Below are 22,078 nucleotides of genomic sequence, written 5' to 3'. Positions count from 1 at the left end.
GTTGTAGCAAGGTTTATCCTGTCAACGGTTTAGAAAAACCTGGATTAGATACTTTACCGGGAGCCAATATCTGGCATGACGCATGTCAGCGGTCCATTTTCAGCGCACGCAGAAGGTTCAGCAGTTTAAAACACGGTATCACAATCCGAATCAAGTCAACTTCTTTCCATGTTTACATAAACAAAACTTTTGAAAGAGTGACATATAGTATAAAATATATTATACGGAAAATAAAGGAAGTCTCGCTCACATACCCCGGGGTCAACCGTATATTGTGACCGAATCGCCAGCGAGATCAGCAGTAATAGGTTTTGACACCAGTTAAAGACGCAGCATCTCTCTTTCTCTCTGATGTTCTCAGATCTCTGTGAAACTGGGCAGGGCGGCGCTGGAGTTGGCGGAATTAGAGGCGGAGTCTCTGTAGTATAAGGGCTAGTGCGTGCGTGCGTGCGTGCGTGCGAGAGAGACAGAGAGACAGAGAGACAGACAGAGAGACAGAGAGAGAGAGAGAGAGAGAGAGAGAGAGAGAGAGAGAGAGAGAGAGAGAGAGAGAGAGAGAGAGAGAGAGAGAGAGAGAGAGAGAGAGAGAGAGAGAGAGAAAATAGTGGTAAACTATGTGACCAAGAAGTCTAGAACATCTAGCTCAGTTAACTACTCCGAAGAGTTGATCAGATTTGCGTCTCTCTTGGATTTGTTGCCCGGTGAGAGGGAGGGCATTGAGGCAGAGGAAAAGGAGAGAGCGTGAGTAGCGGTGTGCAGAGTTCGACTTAACTTCTGGTAAGCTAAATTTTAACAAGAAAGTTACCCTTCCCAAGTGTAAAACAATTTCTCATAAGTATACCACCGGCAAAATAACCTTTAACACTCAAAATGTGAAAATAACCTGCGACAAAAATCTGTCAATCGGTACCTGATCTTATGGATGAAATATAAAGTGGATACTTTATTTTCAGCGTAGATCAGTGAATTTTGGCATGTTGTTATGAATGAACGTGTTGACTAATAATCAATGTGGATGCGCAGTAACTATCTCTATCCAAACTGTGAAACGGTTTTACCCATGTGCTGACATCTTACAATTTTTCTCAATTGCTAAAACACTAAAACCCATTGGCTGAACAAAGTTCTCAGTTGCCTGAACTCACTTAGCTAATTGTGCTTGTCTGTTGTCAATACCTTAAACCATTTCACATGGTAAAACACAATTTGCAGATCTCACTTAGACTTTTCAGCAAAACTCTAAACACATTCTCAAAACACATTCTGCACTCTAATGCACATGTCATCCATACTGGTAAACGTGGCAAAAATCAAATACAAATAGAGAAAATATGTCATTGATTTAACTTGTTTCAAATGATGTGACACAACCAATATAAGCCAGTTCAGAGAGCAAACAGGTTGTTGAAGGTATGAAAATATTACTTGTGATGTCGACAAAGTGCTCTGGCCTGACCCAGCCCAAAGACAAGAAGAGTCCCTTTCAGTATTGTATACTGTAGTTCAGTGCATTGTGGGCTGTATACTGTACAATGAACAAATTGTATGGCCCTGAACATTGTGCTTTCCATTTGTTACAGTAACAGTACTGACTGGATATATTTTGACTGGTTGCAGGTTCATATCAACAAAGAACAAGAATTACAGTATCAAAGAGACAAAGGACAAGTTTGTGAGATTTTTTTGCAATTTTCTTTGTTCTTTCTCCTCCTTGTACCAAGAACAAAGAAAATTGCAAAAAAAAATTGCAAAGAGCAAAGCAGAGTTAGCCAAACTTAGCCCACCCACAAAAGAATTTGGTCAGGAAGTTGGGTCTGGGGTCGCTCGGTTGGGGAAAAACGATGTCCGAACAAGAGCTGTTCGGACCAATTAAATTGTCAGGGCGGGTTTTATACGATGATGGACAAATGATCAACAGTAACGTAATCAACCACATCACCAAAGAGCGCTTGGGTTGAATTTGTTTTCAACAAACAAAATACTACGTTGCTCTGATTGGTTGTAGGTCTATCCAATTGAGTGAAGAGGCATTTTTGGTGTATTGTTTACTGACTGCTTGATAGTGTATGTCATTTTTATCACTTTGTTTATGATTTGAGAGCAGTGTTTGATTTTGAGCACAGGTAAATCTGTTTTGAGGCGAAAGTTTGATTTTGAGCACAGGTAAAACTGTTTTGAGGCAAAAGTTTCATTTTGCAAGAGGATTCAGAGGTTTTGTAAATAGTGCTTGAAGATGAGGTTTTGTGTTTACAGTTTTGAGAAAATGGGTGAATGTTTCACGAAATGTGTCTTAGCAATCGATAAAAACTGTAATCGCCGGCTGCATCACAGGCACGGGCACACATTATTCTAAATGTGTGCTCGTATAATGTACTAAAACACAATTATAGTTTCAAATATTGTATCTTTATTTATTTAATCAACAAAGCAATTGTATTGAACAGAGTTACAGTACAACAGTAATAAAGTAGAAAGGTTAATTGTAGAGTAAAGGTTAGTTGTGATGGCCTCCAGTGAATCCTTGTGTCCCAGAAAGCCAGCAGAGTCATCCCTGCAGCAAATATGTCTCACTTCATTAGTTAACTGAGTGTATATGGGTGTGAGAGCATGTGAGTGTAATCAGGGGTTTGACTGCATCCAGTCCAAAAGAGATTCTCTGTCTCTGATGCTCAACACTGATAAAAGCTTCTTAGTCCTCCTAGAAAGAGAGAGCGAAAGAGAGATTAAACATGTGTAACTGACAAGCCTATTGAAACTATTCTTTATCTGAGCATTTTATTTTGTAATTACACACACACAAATATTTAACGTTTCAAAAAAGTTACTTGTATTATTATATTGTATGGATGTTTCATTTTGGTGTTATATCTATGCAGTCCAAGCCAGTGGGTACCAAAGATTAAATCTAGACGCTCGTTTGGTAAATCACCAATCATCAAACGGTATCATATGGTTGAAGATAATTAAGTGTGTTGTCCTATCATTGTGGATTGCTTTGGCAAAATTGTTTAGCAAAACGATTTATGCCAATAATGCATACTGCATGAACGTGAAAGAGAGGGAAATGGAGAGAAAGATTGGATGGGGGTAGTTGAGTGACTGTGGTGGCTGATAGATACAGTTAGGTCCATAAGTATTTGGACATTGACACAATTTTCATCATTTTGGCTCTGTATACCACCACAATGGATTTGAAATGAAACAATCAAGATGTGCTTTAAGTGCAGACTTTCAGCTTTAATTTCAGGGTATTTACATCCAAATCAGGTGAACGGTGTAGGAATTACAATACATTTTATATGTGCCCCCCCATTTTTAAGGGACCAAAAGTAATTGGACAATTGTACAGTTCTGGAACAACATCCTATGGACAGATGAGACCAAGATCAACTTGTACCAGAATTATGGGAAGAGAAGAGTATGGAGAAGGGAAGGAACTGCTCATGATCCAAAGCATACCACCTCATCAGTGAAGCATGGTGGAGGTAGTGTTATGGTGTGGGCATGTATGGCTGCCAATGGAACTGGTTCCCTTGTATTTATCGATGATGTGACTGCTGACAAAAGCAGTAGGATGAATTCTGAAGTGTTTCGGGCAATATTATCTGCTCAGATTCAGCCAAATGCTTCAGAACTCATAGGACGGCGCTTCACAGTGCAGATGGACAATGACCCGAAGCATACTGCGAAAGCAACCAAAGCGTTTTTTAAGGCAAAGAAGTGGAATGTTCTGCAATGGCCAAGTCAATCACCTGACCTAAATCCAATTGAGCATGCATTTCACTTGCTAAAGACAAAACTGAAGGGAAAATGCCCCAAGAACAAGCAGGAACTGAAGACAGTTGCAGTAGAGGCCTGGCAGAGCATCACCAGGGACGAAACCCAGCGTCTGATGTCTATGGGTTGCAGACTTCAGGCTGTCATTGACTGCAAAGGATTTGCAACCAAGTATTAAAAGTGACAATTAGATTTATGATTATGTTAGTTTGTCCAATTATTTTTGGTCCCTTAAAAAGGGGGGGGCCACATATAAAATGTGTTGTAATTCCTACACCGTTCACCTGATTTGGATGTAAATACCCTGAAATTAAAGCTGAAAGTCTGCACTTAAAGCACATCTTGATTGTTTCATTTCAAATCCATTGTGGTGGTATACAGAGCCAAAATGATGAAAATTGTGTCAATGTCCAAATACCTATGGACCTAACTGTATATGTCATAATTTATATATGTTTGAAATATTGCTCTGAGGACAGATCACAGTCATTACAATTTAGTCCTTTGATACCGTCTACAGTCGTGGCCAAAAGTATCGTGTTTTGCTAAGTTTGCTGGTTCAGTTTTTGTAGATTATTTTTTTCACATTTCCATGGCATATTGGAAAACAATCATACGTATTTTGTATTTTAAAAGCTTTTATTGGCAAGAACATTCAATATATGCATAGAGTCCTACCTTTTATAGCAATCAATATGCTCTGATAATCCAGTTAGAATGATAGTGATTTAACCTGACTAGAACTTGTTTACACTTTCCCATGGGCTAATGATGACTTGAATATCATCCTCATCAATGAAATTATGTTTGCTAGTTGGGTGTGCTCAAGCCTTCGGCGAGAGCACAACTTTTGTTCTCTCACATATATATTATTATTATTTTTTTTTTAATTTCTTTTTGCCCCCCTAAAACTCAGTAAATACTTGGCCTACATAGACAACGTAGGTGTCAAAAGTTTCGTCTTGGTAGCGATTGAGTTGCTTCTATTGGAATTTACGTTCCGTTGCATGGTTTAAGCGTAAGTTAAGTTTTTGTGGCGAAAAGTGAAGCTAACGGTGGCTAATTTGCTAGCCACAGTCACTGACGTTACTAACGTCACTGCGTCACTAACGTCACGAAAACACGCGTGACTACCTTTGCCAGAACATTCGTTTCACATCTGTTAACTTGGGGGATAGCTAGGCTAACTATAGCTTTACTGCAAGGCAGCTGCAGAAACGCCACAAGAAAAGAGGCCAGGGTGATAACTATTTACTCATTTTACTTTGTGATATGACACACAATTGTGATGTGTAATGTACAATATAAGCTGATATTATTAAGGAAGTACATCTACTTTCGGAAACAGTAGTCTACTATTTCACTGAAGTATTAGCATCATGACATTAGCCTGTGTTTCCCGGGCAACACATACTACAGTGGTCTATGATGTAGCGTTATCTGTTTTCAATCGTTAAAATAAACATTCCTCACATATACATTTTCGTTGTAGGATTTATTCTGACATTAGAAAACGATTTGTTGGTGAAATTACCATTACCTGTGGTTTCAAACCAGTGTAGCTCACTGCAACGCTGTAGCTTACGCGAGACACACTACAAAAACATCTAGCTACAGTACACAGCTGTTTAAGTCAAACGGCAACAGAACATGTTCGGCACTCCCCTTACTCAAAAGTCTTTCAGTAGGGAAACTATCTGACTACTAACCTGAACTTCATTGCCACAGCCTAAACTTTGTCAATCTGTTCATGAAAATAATTAATTTCAGCCTAAACCGTACAACGGAACGTTTAATCGAATTCAACCAACGCAATCGCTATCAAGACGAACACAGCAGTAGTCTAGTACTGTACTGTAGTAGTAGAATTTACCGGGGCAGCTTCTCCACACAGGGCTATATCGCATTTTGAGTTGTTACTGACAATGATCGCTACCAGTGAGCTTTTTATGAATGAGCTATTTTCCACTAAATAAATGTCAAGCTTATTTACGTTTTTGGGGGCATATTTTCAGTTAGCAGATGGTACTGTTTGAATCGCGATTCTATCTTCTGCCGGTAAAGTCGTAGAATAATCTTAAAAGGGGGTTCTTTATTAATGAATGAATGCAATATGAGTAGTCTAAATGCCTGAAAATATCACGAGAAGGGACAACTTAAAAGGACGTTTAAGTCATAGAGATTAGGTCCATTTGTACACCGGTCTGCCAAATGTATTCGTTTTGATTCAGCCTGTCAGCTGCCTCTTGCAGGGGAAATGAGAAGACATCATATTTCATTCTACACTTCACTCATATTTTGAGTTGTAAATGAGCAGCAAAAAAAAGATGCTTTTAAATCTATGTAATCTTTATAAATAATAAGTAGGCCCGATGCATTTTTATATAAAATATACAGACCCCTGTGCAACCGACGCAAGCAAGCACACCCTACAATTTCCCCAGAAATTGTACCCTCTCTAGTTATTTTATGCCAGGCCCCAAAAACAGTGAAATGTGGGTTTTTGTTAATTTTTTGGGCCAATGAAGCTGTTATTTAAAATACATCTGATCACTCTGCACAATTATCGAGAAACAATGTGAATCAACGCCACAACTGAAGCAGCAAACTTTGCAAACACAAAATGTATGTCACTGCCAATACTTTTGGCCAAGACTAACTGTTGTTGCTGATGTGATTATCTGATGACACAAAGGAGACCACTGTTTCAACGGATGTGTTTAACTTGTGACAAAGAGACCACAAGACAAAAACAGTAAACCATTTGATTGCGTCTGAAAAACTGTGACTTTTGGGCTGTTTGAGATGACAATATGTACAGTCGGGTGCCAAACTGCAAATGTTTATTGCAAACGCCTTTGTAAACCGAGATTTGTTAAAACGTTTGTTAACCGAGACCGTAGGTCGAGGTTTACAAACAAATCGTTTTAAATCGAGGCGACAAAGCGTTTGCTGACCTGTCGAGGAGTAAACATTTGGTTTCTTATATACTACAACAATACGTGGGAAGATCCCAAATCAAACACGTCGAATCTGGAGCAGACGCCATGTTGTCAGAGCAATCAGCTGCACTTGCACTGGTGACGTCACTACATCTCCAAGGCAACATATCAACATCAATTCGTCTTCCGTCTGCTACAGATACTTCTTTAAAACGGGAAGCGATTGCGGGGCGTTTGCGGACCTGTGCAAAAACCATATTTGGTTGTTTTAGTTTTTTTAGGCAATTTAGGCTACTTTGTTGCCGAGCAGATGCCACGTTGTTAAGGTCAGTTGCTACATCTCCAAGGCAACCGTAAGGTCCGTAAAAACGTTTATTTACCTCTGCGAACTTTCAGGAGGTATATAAACGGATTTATTAACTTTTGAGAACGTCTTCTGGACCAATAGGAACAGCATATTGGTCCAATTATTACACTAGTATATAAGAAACTCCTTTGTTGAAAAAGCACTACAAGGAGGTGTATAAAAGCTTGTTGAAATAATTGTTGCTTTGAGGGACACACCTAGAACCTGGTAGCAGGCATGTCCTCCATGTCTGCAGATATGTACTCATCAAAATTGTATTGGCTGTTTGAGCCTTAGCACTTAACTTGTGTATCAATTAAAATAGCATGCATTGGCTGAAATTCCACAACAGTCACATAAAGGCAAAAGGGTAGAGAGAGAAAGACAGGTAGACAGAGGTAAAGAAAGGAGAAAGTAACTGACCTCTGTGACTCATATTGATCAGTCTTCCCCCTCACACCTCTATACAAACACTTCATATGGAGAGGATTAAGCTTGGACAGACAGGGACAGAATAGTGTGTGTACAAGTATGTATGTCTATGTGTACATGTGAGTGAGTGTATGTGTTCATTCAGACACATGTAAGCTCTGTTACAGCTCTGAATGCTGATCTACAAATATACTGGAGGTGTTGGGTACACTCCTCTCTTTCACACACCTTCTCTCTTCATCTTTTCTCATCACCTTTTCTCATTCAGCAGGTGTTCAACTACAGATTAGAAACTCTTTCTACAGTAGCTCTGTCTCTGTTCTGTTAGCATTTAGCATGACATTAGAACTAAGAGTCTCTGTCACGGTGCTGTTAGCCATTCGCATGATGCTGGCCACAGCAAGTGAGATCATTCCATTAACAGAGCTAGAGAAAGAAGGAACATTTGTGCATCCGTTTGCGAATGTGTGTGGGCGCGTTAGAATGTATGAGTGTGTGTGCATGCAAACGTGCATGAGTGTGTGTAGGCTACCTCCTGGTTTTGACAATGTTCTCCAGTTCGTGGGCTTTGCGAGCAGCAGTTTGTAGTACAGGTTCTGGGATATCAGCCAATCGGGCGACATTTAGTCCATAGCTCTGCCCAGCAGATCCCTCAGTCAACTGATAGAGGAAGGTGATGAACTCTGGCTTGACCTCTCCATCTGACACACAAAAACTGAATTTACGACTCTCAAATGACACAAAGAAACACACAAACCTGTACACTCATATGCATGGGCGGAACTAGGGAGGGGCTTGCAGGTGCTTTTGCACCCCCAAGAAAGACCAAAGCACCCCGATAGCACCCCTAAAATATTTCTCATTTAGTAATAATATTCAGGCCTGGAGTGGCCATCGGGAGAATTCCCGGTGGGCCGCTCTGCCCGCTCATAAATTGGGCCAGCAGATCGTTTTTTCACACACCGAATAAAACGATATTTTAAGTTTGTTAAGTTAAAATCCAGCTCTTAACCCCAACCCTTGGTGTAATTTTAACCTTAACTGTAATTCTAGCCTAGTGACGTGCACAGATAGACCCCAGGTAGTTCTCAAGAACCTGCCCTCTGACTAAAAAAGTGCCCTTTTTTCCTAACTTTTTTTAGGTATTTCTTTTTCGAATTTTTGTTTAAAAATGTTATCCATGACATTGATTCTTAATTAAATCCGTGTTGCAATGCCTGACAACTGCATTTAAGTTCTAATCTAATCTGTGACACCACATAAGCCCCTCCCTACCTCTAGGTTATTTACCTTAATTAACATAAAAACTTTCCCATGTTCCAAATAGCCCGTAAGCGTTAGGGTCAACATGCACAATGTGTTTTCTTTGTTATTGCCTGTCCATGTAATATATGTAGAAATAGTGAATGCTAAAGACATTCGTCTTAAATCATAAATTATGGTCTTATAGACATATGACATGAAACATTGTATGAAGCATCTGCATGAGTATGAGTATTGAAATGAATACATCTGTAAGTAAGTAAATTATGTGCTACGATATGTAACTTCATTTTGTAGAAATAATGAGAGGGGTACCCTTTTCTAACCCCAAACATGTCTGTGCACAGCACTGTTATACCCTAAACCCCTTAAAAACCCTATAAATAGCACTTGATCTTGAGAGGACAAAGACAATTTCCCCCCAGTTTCCTTGTTTTACTATTCTTGAGAGAATTTCTCAAGACATCCCCCCCACACACACACCTTGGGAGGTGCCAGAATATTCATTAATGAAGAAGTCCATGTGGTAGTTGGCTACATATTGAGGGTACAGGTTCTCCAGCTCACACAGTGGAGGGTAGTGGGTCACAAAGAGAGTGAAGCACTTTGTCTGAAAGAGAGAGAGATGAGGCAGAGATTAACTGGATTGAACAGGTGTCTGTAAGTGTGTTTGTGCGCACGTGTGTGTGTTCAATGCGTGTGTGTATCCCAGGAACCAGACATTAAGAGCAGCTCTTCACCACATAACTCCACCACAGACAGACATACCCTCCCTCCCCACTCTCTATCAGTCTTCCCTTCTTTCTCTCTGTTTCTCATTATCACTCCATCTTTTTCTCTCCATCTTCACCACGACCACTTATCAGCACGAGTCAGAAGGATGAGCAGTCTCCGTGCGAATGTGTGTGTGTGTGGCTCAACAAAACACTTGTGTAGCTCTAGGTTAACACCAGGGACGGTGGGGTAGAAGAACTCCTGGGACAGGGTAAAGGTAGGAAAGCTCTCAGGACAGAGTAGGGTACTCCAAGGAAGGGGTAGGGCAATTCCTGGGGTAACAATATAAGCTATATCTACTTTCCTCTCCTTGGGGAAGAGCAGAAGATTTCACCATGGCAACTAGTTCTGTCTTAGCCCCCCTCCATCAAGGCTGTCTGCTCTACAATGGTCTATTCAGACCATCCGCCTCCTAAACACTTCACAGGTAAACTCTCTAGGATGGGCTGTAGCTATGACAACTACTGAATGCTAGTAGACAGGTACCGATTAAGAAGAAAAGCAGGAGGAAGAAGAGGAGGAAAAGGAAGGAGTAGAAGGAGGAAGAGGAGAAGGCAAAGAAGGAAGAGGAGGGGAAAAGGAGCAAGAGGAGAGGGAAGAAAAGGAGGAGGAAGAGAAAGAGAACAGTGCAGGGTGTTAGATACAATGGGAGAGAGCACTATATGCACTATATGGCCAAAAGTATGTGGACACCTGACCATGACACCTATGTGAGCTTATTGGATATCTCATTCCAAATTAGTATCCTCCTTAGTTTCAGCTTGCAATGAATACAGAAAAGGCTTACTTGTGCATATAGTTATTTTTCTCATATGTAAAAAGGTCATCAAAATATTCACACGCGACTGGATGAAGTTGAAATGCGGAATGTGTATTGCTCGGATGATCGGTGTCACACCCATAGGCGTACCCCAGTTTGAGTTCTTATGGTATTTCCCTGTCCTTTGTGTTTCCTTGTGTGTTCTCCTGGTTAAGTGTCTGTGAGATTTTTAGTTTGTTAATTTGTTGCAGCTGGGTTCACATGTGTCTAGTTTGGTCCATGTGTGAATCAATACAGAAATGTTTTGTAGAGTTTTGTGTGGAAAAACTTGACCGGCTTGCACAAATCTCTGACCTACACACCATCAAACATATTTGGGATAAACATAATTTGCAAGCCAGGTCTAATTACACAACATCAGTGTTCATTGCCCAACTCTCCACATTTTGTGGCTGAATGTAAGGAAATCCCACGTCACTGTTCCAACGTCTTTTTGAAACCATTCCCAGAAGGCAGTTATAAAAACATAAATATAGCTGCAAGCAGCGATTCGGGTTCCTCTGCAAAATGGCAAAATATTATAAACATGTACACTGTAGAAGATCGAGAGTTGGACAACAAGAGAGCAAAACGACTTCATGTTCGGCCAACAACAATAGGCTGAATGGGGATTTGAACTCAAGAGCTTAAGGTTACAAGTCAGTCTCTCTATCCTCTCTGCTACACACCAACTGTTGAGATTGTATGAATAGAAAGGGCAGAGTATTAGCCATGGTCAGCTTTGGGACAAAGGTTAAGAAACGGTTGACATTTCAAGGTGAAATTGCACATGGTATTTTAGAATGATGTCATCCTGTTTAACTAAACAGATAATCAAAATTAAGACAGGCCAAAAGATTGTGGCTGGATTCAAACCTACAACCTTATACTTTGCAGGTCACCGTCCTAGCCCATTGAGTTATTCTCAGTGTTGAATATTGTCATGTTCAGTTACTGTATAAAAAAGTAAGCTGTTTCTCCTGTGGTAAGCCTTGTTAGATTCAGCCAAAGTTGAAACTGCTCTAATTCAATCATAGTTTGACATACCAAGGTGAAATTGTTTATGGTACTACAGAGTGATGTCATCTTGAACCCTATTAGGTTTGAAAAACCATCAGTCAAAATTATATTTGATTTATTGACACAAAGACATGTAGGCAATGTGCACATTTACATAAATACACCTCTTTCAGCCATTTTGTATTTGATTCAACTGTCTTAAGTAAAGTTTTTAAATACATCAATGATACATATCTGAACAAAATTTCAAGTCTATGTGACCTTTTGTTTAAGAGGAGATCGATTTTGAAATATGTTGCTGTACAGAAAAATCCATCATGGCGGACCTTATGGGTCCTTGAGGCTTTTTTGTTCCCTATGAGAAATAAGGCAAGTATACCAATTTTCAGGCATTTTGGAGTAATGGGGCGCTGGGGAAATCCTGTAGACTTTGGACGTGGCTTATAGCGCCACCTATGGGCGTATGTGGGCCACGGGCCGTCTGAGAGTAGTGAGTGACCTGTTATATCATTGGGCCAAATTTGAAAAAATCGGGTCGAGGACTTTTCGAGCTATTGAGCCATTTAGCGGAGAAGAGTAAAAATAATACGAATACTAACAAAAACAATAGGTTTCCTCCTACCAGAGGAACCCTAATAATAATACCAACAATACCAATAGGTTCCGTCCTACCAGAGGAACCCTAATTACAGAAGAACCCTGTCCTGTATTTGATGCTCTGCCAGAGGAACACCTGTTGGTCCATTAATCCACACGGCAGAAGCTTCAAAACAAGGTCCCCCCAAGTGCACCAATAAACACTGTCCCCCCGAGGAACTACAAGGGCTGAGCGCTGATAAATACATTCAACCCTGAGCAGTAACCTTAAGGGAAAAATTACCTTAGACACCAGACACAACCAACACACCCACAAGTATACACAAACAGACAACCACATGCATTTCTCTTTTTTACCAAATACTTTTCTTTGTCATTCTCTGTCACAAACACACACACACACTTCTGCTCTGTCACCAAGAAGACATGCAGCGACATGCAACACCCAGTGGAGCTCTGCCTGTGCCAGTCCAAAAACACATATGGGATGAAAACACAAACACACACATGGCTGACTCCAGGACCAATCCTTCACTCCTCCCCTCCCCTTCTCTCCTCTAATGCGGCTTATTATCTATCATCAGTCTAAACAAATCTGTTTAACAAGACCCAAATGAGACAGGTCATATATGTAATTACACTACTGGTCATTGCAGATCAATTCTCTTACCAATTCTCTTCAGTGTTTCAGAGCAGATCTGCTGTCAGTGTTTCTCTGGAGTCTCCACTATGCTTGCAAAACAAACCCCCTGATCCCTCACACACACACTCACGCTTTCTTTCTCTCACATACACTCAAGCACACACACAAACATATACCAACACCCACCCACCTTTTTATTGGATGCCATAACTTGTAGATTTAGCGAGCTGTTGACATCAAACCCCCATTGGGGCTGTTGACTCAGCAACAGTGTGTATGTGTGAGGGGGGTGCCTACAGGGATTTTAATGTGATCTTTCAGGGAAACCATAACCCTGGAGGTAAGTACAAGCTCTACCTCTCTCTTTTTCTTTCTCTATTTCACACATCCCCTTCACTCTCTCTCTTTCCCACCCCATCCTCTGACTCTGCCTCCAAACCTCATACTCTCTCTAACACACACACACACACACAGTAAAGGACAGACAGAAACAGACAGACAGGCAGGCAGGCAAGCAGAAAGACAGACTCACGTCTCTGATGAGGTGCTCCAGAGTGGCGCGGGCGATGGAAATGCCGTCATGGGTGCTGGTGCCCCGCCCCAGCTCATCCAAAATGACCAATGAGTGTTCGGTTGCCCGGGAGATGATATCCGATACTTCCGTCAGCTCCTCCATGAACGTGCTCCGCCCCTTGTAGATGTTGTCTGACGCCCTCATCCTACAAATCACAACAGAGGGCAACACAAGAATATGGCAGATACAACAAATCAGGTGTACATGTGAGTGGAGCCATGAAGTTGTGGAGAACTCAAGTGTACAGCTCCATTCTGCCTGCTTCTAAAAATATAACTCACACTACTGCCAGGCTTTCGGTTCCAAAGGTAGGTGTGTGTATGTGTGTATGTATGTATGAAAGTATGCCATTCACAAACACACACGTGCATACAAATGTACATGCACACAACAGCAGGTTAATGGTCCCCTTATGTTTCTTTGAAAGCTATATCAGTCCACATCATCTCTGCTGAACATGTTCTTTTCATGAGACTGCCCAATGAGACACTGAAATTCATGTAACCATGGTTACAGCTCTCCATATAGTTGAGCAGTGTGCCTATGCATCTCTTCAGTTAGTTAGAGTGTGTGTATGTGTGTGTCCGATTTGGGGGACAAATACAACTGGGGATAAAAAAGAGGAGAACCAGGTGTTTCTCTGTTCATCATTCAGTTATTTCTTCCCTTCATGTATCTCCTGGGATGGTCTTCCCTTCCTGTATCTCCTGGTCTTCTCTTCCTGCTTGTCAAGGGATAATTTTCTTTATCTGTAACTCCTGGGTTGGTCTTCACTTCCTTTATCTTCTCGTCTTCTTGTCCTGTATCTCCTGGGATGGTCTTCTTGTTACGTCCCATGGCTCGTCACTGTGTGTACTGTTTGTTTGTCTCCCTCTGTCCTGTCCATGTCTCCCAGGGGTTCCAGGTCCTGCCCTCCTGTGGAATGGTCCATGGTCCAATCAGTGACCTCTAAACTACCTGTTCATCAATTACCCATCTGCCCCGGATCACCAATCAGAGCTCACTTCCTGCTATTTAAGTTCCTTTGTTCTCCCTTGTGTTGGAAGGAGGGTTGTTTACTATTGCTACATTGATTGGGTGATGTATGGTTTATGTTTTGTTCTCAGTGTGTACTATCGGTGTTTCACCATTTTGTTTAACCCTGGTGGATGGGGGTGTGCATGTAGGTAAGACGCCCATGGGCTTACACACTACCCATAGGAAAACCTCTGTCTATACACCCTAGGCAAGAAACTGGGCGGACCACCCCCTGTATTTTGTTTGGTTTTAGGGCGCCCTGATAGTGTGCCAGATTAATCGAATGGGGTTGTGCTAGGGAGTGAGCACGGGTTAGGGGTGGGGATGTTACATGTTTGATTTCTTTGTTTTGGTCCTGCTCAGCCCCTTTCTCCCATCTATTATTATTTGTAGACTAGTGTTATACAGTGTGATGTTGTGGGTGGAGAAATAAAACTCCCTTCCGTTGTCGCTACCACGGTTGTTCAGCGTCTGTGTCCGGCTCCTCATCCACCATTCCCTCACCCTGATTCTTGGTATGTTGTTTCCGTGTGCAGTGGCACATTATGTTTCCCTGCCCACCCAGGGATTCATAACACTTCTCTTCCTGCTTGTCCAGCGATAATCTTTTCTATCTCTAACTCCTGGGATTTTCCTAGGACCTTCCCATCCTGTATCTCATAGGATGGTCTTCTGTTATCTTCTGAGATGGTCTTCCTGTATTTCCTGGGTTGGTCTTCATCAATCTTCTGAAATGGTCTTTCAGTATCTCCTGAGATGGTCCTCTGGGATCTTAGTAGATGGTTTTCTCTTCTTTTATCTTCTGAGATGGTCTTTCCTTCTTGTATCTCCTGTGATGGTCACAGCATCATTCCTCAGAACCCACGAAGTACCGTAGACACAGACTCGTAATAAAATAATTGGAGAATTGGAGGAGAGGAGAGAATTGAAGAGAGAAGATAAGGATGGGAGGAGTGGAAATATGAAAGATTGTTATAAAACAAAGAGAAACCTAGCTGAAGCTAACAGTCTGTTTAAAACATATTTTTACATTCCACTTCCTTTGCTGTTTCCATAACAACCGTGAAGAGGATGGAGAGTGAGCTACCCAACCTTCAGGAACACACACACACACACATACATACACGCACATGCACACATACTATCATGGAGGAGGTGTATCTATTCCCTCAGTGCTACATGATTGAATGAACTGTATTTGCATGTATATAATATTTGACTCATGAATACTGGTAGGAGAAAACATTGCTGCATTGGTTATTTACACTGAAGGATTGGGGTTTGAATTAGGGTTGGGCGGTATGACCTCAAATGTATATCAGCAGTACGTTTATGGGATAACAAGAACATTTAGTTCAATATTTGTATTGAGTTAGATAACAAAATATTACATGGCTGAATACTCGACTTCTTCAACGGCCTACAATACAAATTTTACAATTCTAACAAAAAAACGCATTCTGGTAGATTGTTAATATTCGCGCACATTCATGGCTTTCAGGTGGTGAAAAAGATTGCTAGTGTTTCCACCTTTGGCTAGCACAATTCGACGACACAACCTACAGAGTAGCTTACTGTTTGTTGGTCGATGTCGGATAACTTGAAACCAAACCATTTCCAAACGACAGAAGAGCCCACTTTTTTTTACCAATTCTTCTTTGTCATGCAAATCAACCCCACTGGTGTTATTTTCAGACATCCTTAACGCTTGCTTACAGTTACACTTGCCAACAAAAGCAGCTTACTCCAATGAATGTTTGCGTCCTCTGAAGTTGTGCATGCTTGTTTGTTGACTTTCATTGGCTGGCACAATGCGTGCAGCGTCCATGCTTGAATGTTTTTTTTGTAAAAGATACAAATTTGAACTAGCCCATTAGGCATAAGTGATACTTATGTTCTGGTTTTTGTTTTGGTTATTTAAATGAAATGGAAATATGTTATTTTGCAAGTATACGTTATTTTGGAAAAGCGTTTAAGATTGATGGTAACCAGAGCCATAGAAAAAGAGTTGCGACACTTCCATAGACTTCCATTGTTATCGAAGAATGCGGAAGTAAAGCGTGTCTCGTGTGACCTATGGTTCCAAACATTTTCCAACGTTCAACCCCATTTATTTTCAGTGTTTCCGAAGCAATTTGGCTGGTAAATTGATCCAATTACTGATTTCTTTTCATATTTCAACACATTAGTAGACCTCTTAGCAATTTTTATTAGTAGCATTTTATATAGCCAACTTTAAAGTTTATCGTAAGATATAGCTTGATAGATTCTAAATGCAGTTAGAGCTAGACTGTAGGTCTAGTATCTAACGTAAGCAACACTTTTACTGTAGCTAGCTAGAGAGCACGTGTATCATAACCAGAAGTCCGTTGGTTTATAGTCTGTCAAATTAGTTCTAGTTATTGGTGTTCGTTGGTATACAAAGTTAGTCTTATCTTATAAACCTAGTTAGTAGGGGTGCAAACCAAACTGAAAAAAATTGAAAGGGATTAGAACGCAGCAAAATTTGGGTTGGCCCCACCAAATCTCACTCCAAGGTTTTTTGAAAAGTTGGCAGCCCTGTGCTAACGGTAATACATCTAACATGATGGGGTATCTACGCCGGATATACAGAAAATACACCGAAAATACAGAGAGAACACTGAAATGGTAATGTTTTTTTTTCCCCCTAATGTGCTAACCGAACCGAAACCCATAAAACCGAACCGAACCGTGGGCTTGTTGAATTGTTGCACCCCTACTAGTTAGTACATCTGATTAGAGCTAGCAACAATGAATTGCAGATTAAGGGGTCCCCTATCGTCAAGCGAGCTCTCAACGTTCGTCAGTAGAACAATAGTCCTCATTATGATACAGTATGGTAGATGCCAGCAGTTACGGCATCGGGGCAGTGCTGATGCAGAAACACAGCGAGGGCTGGAAGCCTGTCGCCTACTGTGCTCGGCGCCTGGATGAAACAAAAACCAGGTACGCCCAGATAGAGAAGGAGTGTTTGGCAAGTGTCTGGGCGTGTGAAAGGTTTGGAAAATACTTACACGGCCTAGAGGGGTTTCGGTTGATTACAGATCACAAGCCGTTAGTCCCCCTGATGAAATCCAAAGATCTGGATAATGTTCCAACTCGCTGCCATAGACTACTGATTCGACTCATGAGGTTCAATCTTATGGCTGAGTACGCACCAGGAAAAACCCTTGTGACAGCGGACACACTATCCAGGAGTCGGGTGGGAGAGCCACAGGAGAAAGACTACGCGCACACAGAAGTGGAATGCTACGTGGCATCCATCGTGGACAACATGCCAGCTACAGAGTGGAAGATGGACAGCATCAGAGATGCCACCGCTGCTGATGACACACTGCAAGCCGTGAGCAGATACATCCAGTCCGGGTGGCCCGACCACGTAAGTAAGGCACACCCCACTGTTAGAGACTTCCCCATGAGAGCAACCTGCAACCCAGGTGGCCCAGAAAGCAGAAGGTTGCAGCCAAGGATGCGGCTGAAAAAAGGAAACAAACCCACTACTACAACCAGCGTCACGGAACAAGGAGCCTTCCACCACTACAGCCAGGAGACCACATCCTCACCAGGCTAGACAAACAAAAGTCCTGGGTCACCCCAGCCGTGGTGAAAGGTGAGAGCATCACACCCAGATCCTACCTCATCGAGATGGAGCAGGGCGCAATACTCCGCTGCAACCGTCGCCACCTTTAGGTGGTGCCAGACTTGAGAACTGCAGCGTCAGGGACACTGGACTCACACCTGAGCAGTCATCTGGCGAGCCCAAGGAGGGGCCCTACAGCAGTCGACACAAGCAGTACCACAACCACTGATGGTTGACTGAGACAGACCAGGTCAGGCAGGGTTAGCCGTCCGGTTCAGAGACTGGACTTGTTAAAGATGTTGATGGTTTACCCCTAGCCCTTGTGTCTCGAAACTGAGGGGTAAGGGCTACATAGCCCTATGAAATGAGACACCACTTAGTTATGGTTACGTATATCGATGTCTCCAAAGCAAGTAGTGTTATGCACTGATATCAAACCTAATTCAAAAGAAGTTTGCTGGAAGCGATCATTGTCAGTAACAATGCCAAATGTGACCATTTGGTCTCAGTAGAGCCCTGCGTGGAGAAGCTGAAATTGTGCTATGAGCAAGCTGGCCTAGCTGCTGTTGCTAGCCAAACTTCACTGAGGGGATTGTTTGAATGCGCCGGAAATGAAAAACCTTTCATTTGACATAAAGTTTAGGCTGTGGCATTGAAGACAGAGCACCACACAAGCTTGAGTTTAAATTAGTGCTGTCAAACGCTGAAAATATTTATTCGCTATTAAATCGCATTAATGTCATAGTTAACTCGTGATTAATCGCAATTAATCAACCATTTTTATCTATTCTAAATGTCCCTTGACTTCTTTTTGTCCCATTATTTTTCATTTTAATGCTCTTATCAACATGGAAAAGTGGATAGGATTGCTTAGTGCAAATGTTTTTTATTTTTATTGAAAACAACATTGCAATCGCCTGGCTTTGAAGAGGGGGCGGAGAATTTGCATCAGCTGTGTGCTTGGCCATCAAGTGGTATTTCAGACTGGACGTGCTGCGATGATAGCTCACAACGACAAAACACACAGATCACTTTGGTCTTGTCAATGGAACCATTTGGCAACTTTTTTAAAGTAAACTTTCCATTCAGAATCTTATTGGCATCCATTTCGGCGTCTCACGCTCGCCATCCACTCAAAAAGTAACGTAACGTCTTGGACACACTGCCTGCGATCTGCTGCGACGCGCCTGGAAGTGCCGCCTTTTTTCTTTCTTTCGGGGCTCATGTTATGAAATGGGACCAACCACACTGGTGCTTGAGCACTCCTAAAAAGGGTCTAAAATCGCCCCTTCTAGGAGGACTGATTGATAAGTGCATCATACATTTAGGGCATAGCTAAGACTTGCATACAGTACGTAATGTCACATTAGATAATGTATTTAAACTCAAGCTTGTGTGGTGCGTCGCTGTATATCAGTTGTAAAAATGACCCATCTGCAACCGACGTAAGCACACCCCACAATTTCCCCAGAAATTGTACCCTCTCTAGTTACATTAATAATTGCATTGCAGGTCGATTTTAAAGGTGTGCCCCTAAATTTTCTGCTTGCACTCCAAAAAATTTCAGTCAGGGGCTACGGTGCTCCTAGTAAAAAAAGTTAGTCTGGAGCCCTGCAGAGTAGCAGAGAAAGGCTTGGTGACCGGGGCGGAGAAATGCGTGTCTGGTGTGAACAGCTTTTGCTCAGTCGTAGCCGATCGTGGCGCTGCGCGTCCAGGCGCTTCGCAGCCAGTGTGTCCCAGGCGTTACGGTGCGTTCACACTGCAGCGGAGCTCGCGTAGGGCATTGTGGGAAGGCGAGCGGAGCGGAGAGGAGCATTGCAAGTTGGATTTTCTCAACTTTATGTAAATGAGGAGCGTGAAAACGCTAGCGTTGGCCAATCGGATTGGTTTCTTGTAACGTAGCAACTGTTGGTCATGGTAAACATTTCTAGGTTTTACAATTTCAAGATGGAGGAGAAACTTATCGTATGTGTCTGCACACCCAGTTCTGTTCAGAACATAGTTACGTAATGTGACGAGCCTGAATTTAAAGATTACATTAAACTAATAATGCATGTTGTAGGGTTTCCAACGTTGTCAGTGTTCCTAGTGTGTTTTTATATTTTTAAATTCAGTCTGGTCACATTGCGTGATTGTTCTGTGTAACTGCTAGCTTGCTAGCCCAGCCTACAAACGACTGGTTGAGTGACTGGTGGCGTAACATGTATTCTACTGTAATCTTGCCCAAGTAAACATTCTGTATTTTTACACAAATGTTGTGTAAAAGTTGTATTTTTATCGATATTGTGAGTACATGAACCCAAGTCTGCACGCTTGGTCATGACTACAACAGTGACCTTAGAGAACTACAACTCTGTATTAAGGCAAGCGGTGCAGAGCTTTAAAAACGCTGCAGTGTGAACGCACTGTTAGCCTACTACTCTTTAGCCGGCTCGCAAGTCCAAACAAGTGTGTGCAGCGTGCCTGTTGTTTTGTTTCCGGTCTAGCTAGATCCGGTGTGGTGTTGTAGTTTTTCTAACGTCAGTAGTTGTTGCAACAGCATGTGAAAAAAACTACAAAGTTTGCTAGGCCAAAAATAACGTTAATCTTGCGATAAAAAGAATTGACGCCGTTAAAATGGGTTTGCGTTAACGCCGTTAATAACGCGTTTAACTGAACTGAAAGTCTGCACTTAAAGCACATCTTGATTGTTTCATTTCAAATCCATTGTAGTGGTATACAGAGCCAAAATGATGAAAATTGTGTCAATGTCCAAATACTTATGGACCTAACTGTACATATGCATACACACACACATTAGGGCCTAAAATGTACATCACGGTATAATTTGAAGCACGGACGGTAACATTATATATCACAACATTAGTTTTTCTTAAAATGTCTAGTTTTGAGAGAATGTAATCCGCACAGCTGCAGCTAATCTACCGCACTCGGACGGATTTTGATGGGGTACGGCAGGTTTGTCGCATGAGTTGAAATTTTCCTACCATCACAGTGCTTTGCCACAGTAGAAAAGCTAATATGTAGCTTTCAGCAATACGTTCAAGGGATCAGAAGAAAACTAGCTATAAAAAATTCTTATATGGCTCTGTTGGCCTACAACAAGCTTTTCACAATTCCAACCAACCTGGTATCTTTCCTTACATTTCCATTTAGTCATTTAGCAGACGCTCTTATCCAGAGCGACTTACAGTAAGTACAGGGACATTCCCCCGAGGTAAGTAGGGCAAAGTGCCTTGCCCAAGGACACAACGTCAGTTGGCATGACCGGGAATCGAACTGGCAACCTTCGGATTACTAGCCCGATTCCCTCACCGCTCAGCCACCTGACTCCCCTCCTTCCTTGCATGGCTACACTCTTCCATGCTGCATGTTTGACGTTTATGTCTCTATGTCGTAAGTTGTGTCAAATGAAACCGAACTTTAAAACACTGTGGCAGACGGCAGGGAGAGGTGAGGGGAGTGGTGATTGAGGGCAGGTATCTGGCCGCCCGTTGGATCCACCCCCGAGCCATATAGGGACTTCCTGCTTCAACGAGACAGGCTGTGTCTCGTTGGGAGGTTGATTGTTTGTGGGATGGCCAATAAAATGATGTATGTGATGAATTAAAGTGCCCTGATACATGGAAAGTGGACTGGGTGTGCTGAAGTTTTATTCTACTTGTTATTGTGGAAACCCCACACCCCTTGACCTGCTACAGCACGAAAACAATGCTATCCTCGATCTGTGCATTACTGGTTATGAGGATGCGGAAAATTTGTTGCAATGTTAGCATAAATTGCAGAAGATTGCTTGCGATCTTTGCGTAGATTGATTGCAATGTCTGTGTTAAAGTTCCGTACGGTAATTTTAATGCCGTGGCTGGTTTGAATGGGGCTGTGCCAAATCTTATTTCTGGAAGGCTGTACCGCGGTTAGCATGGTAGAGTCAAAATCCATACCGCATATAAGCAAAACACAGCAATACACACCCTGACAAAACTGGCACGTTCAAGCTGTTACACATAAACACACACATACAGGGAGTCAGATGGCTGAGCGGTTAGGGAAGCGGGCTAGTAATCAGAAGGTTGCCAGTTCGATTCCTGGCCGTGCCAAATGACGTTGTGTCCTTGGGCAAGGCACTTCACCCTACTTGCCTCGGGAGAAATGTCCCTGTACTTAATGTAAGTCGCTCTGGATAAGAGCGTCTGCTAAATGACTAAATGTAAATGTAATACACACAAATCCATCAACACACACACATCCCCTTAAACACACACATCCACTAACACACCAGTGACACCACCTTGC

The 22,078-nt window shown here is 42.0% G+C and overlaps 1 protein-coding gene across 4 annotated transcripts in view; it reads right to left on the bottom strand.

The window, feature by feature from the left end:
- Positions 1-2,397: 2,397 nt before the first annotated feature.
- Positions 2,398-22,078, bottom strand: part of msh3 (mutS homolog 3 (E. coli)) — a 61,167-nt gene continuing 41,486 nt past the window's right edge. For 3 of the 4 annotated variants that reach the window (XM_067227885.1, XM_067227887.1, XM_067227886.1), the window contains 4 exons: positions 13,126-13,312; positions 9,244-9,370; positions 8,030-8,198; positions 2,398-2,698 (listed from right to left, as the gene is read on the bottom strand). In XM_067227885.1, coding sequence (XP_067083986.1) covers positions 2,620-2,698; positions 8,030-8,198; positions 9,244-9,370; positions 13,126-13,312 — 562 coding nt within the window. In that variant the 3' untranslated portion in view covers positions 2,398-2,619. Of the gene's footprint in view, positions 2,699-8,029; positions 8,199-9,243; positions 9,371-13,125; positions 13,313-22,078 lie in introns of those variants that run through there. The other variant, XR_010874759.1, reaches the window with a different exon arrangement.

The sequence above is a fragment of the Osmerus mordax genome, chromosome 24, assembly GCF_038355195.1.
Source record: "Osmerus mordax isolate fOsmMor3 chromosome 24, fOsmMor3.pri, whole genome shotgun sequence".
Lineage (NCBI taxonomy): Eukaryota > Metazoa > Chordata > Actinopteri > Osmeriformes > Osmeridae > Osmerus > Osmerus mordax.
Note: the sequence above shows the minus strand (reverse complement) of the source record. Positions and strands in the feature narration are given on the sequence as shown.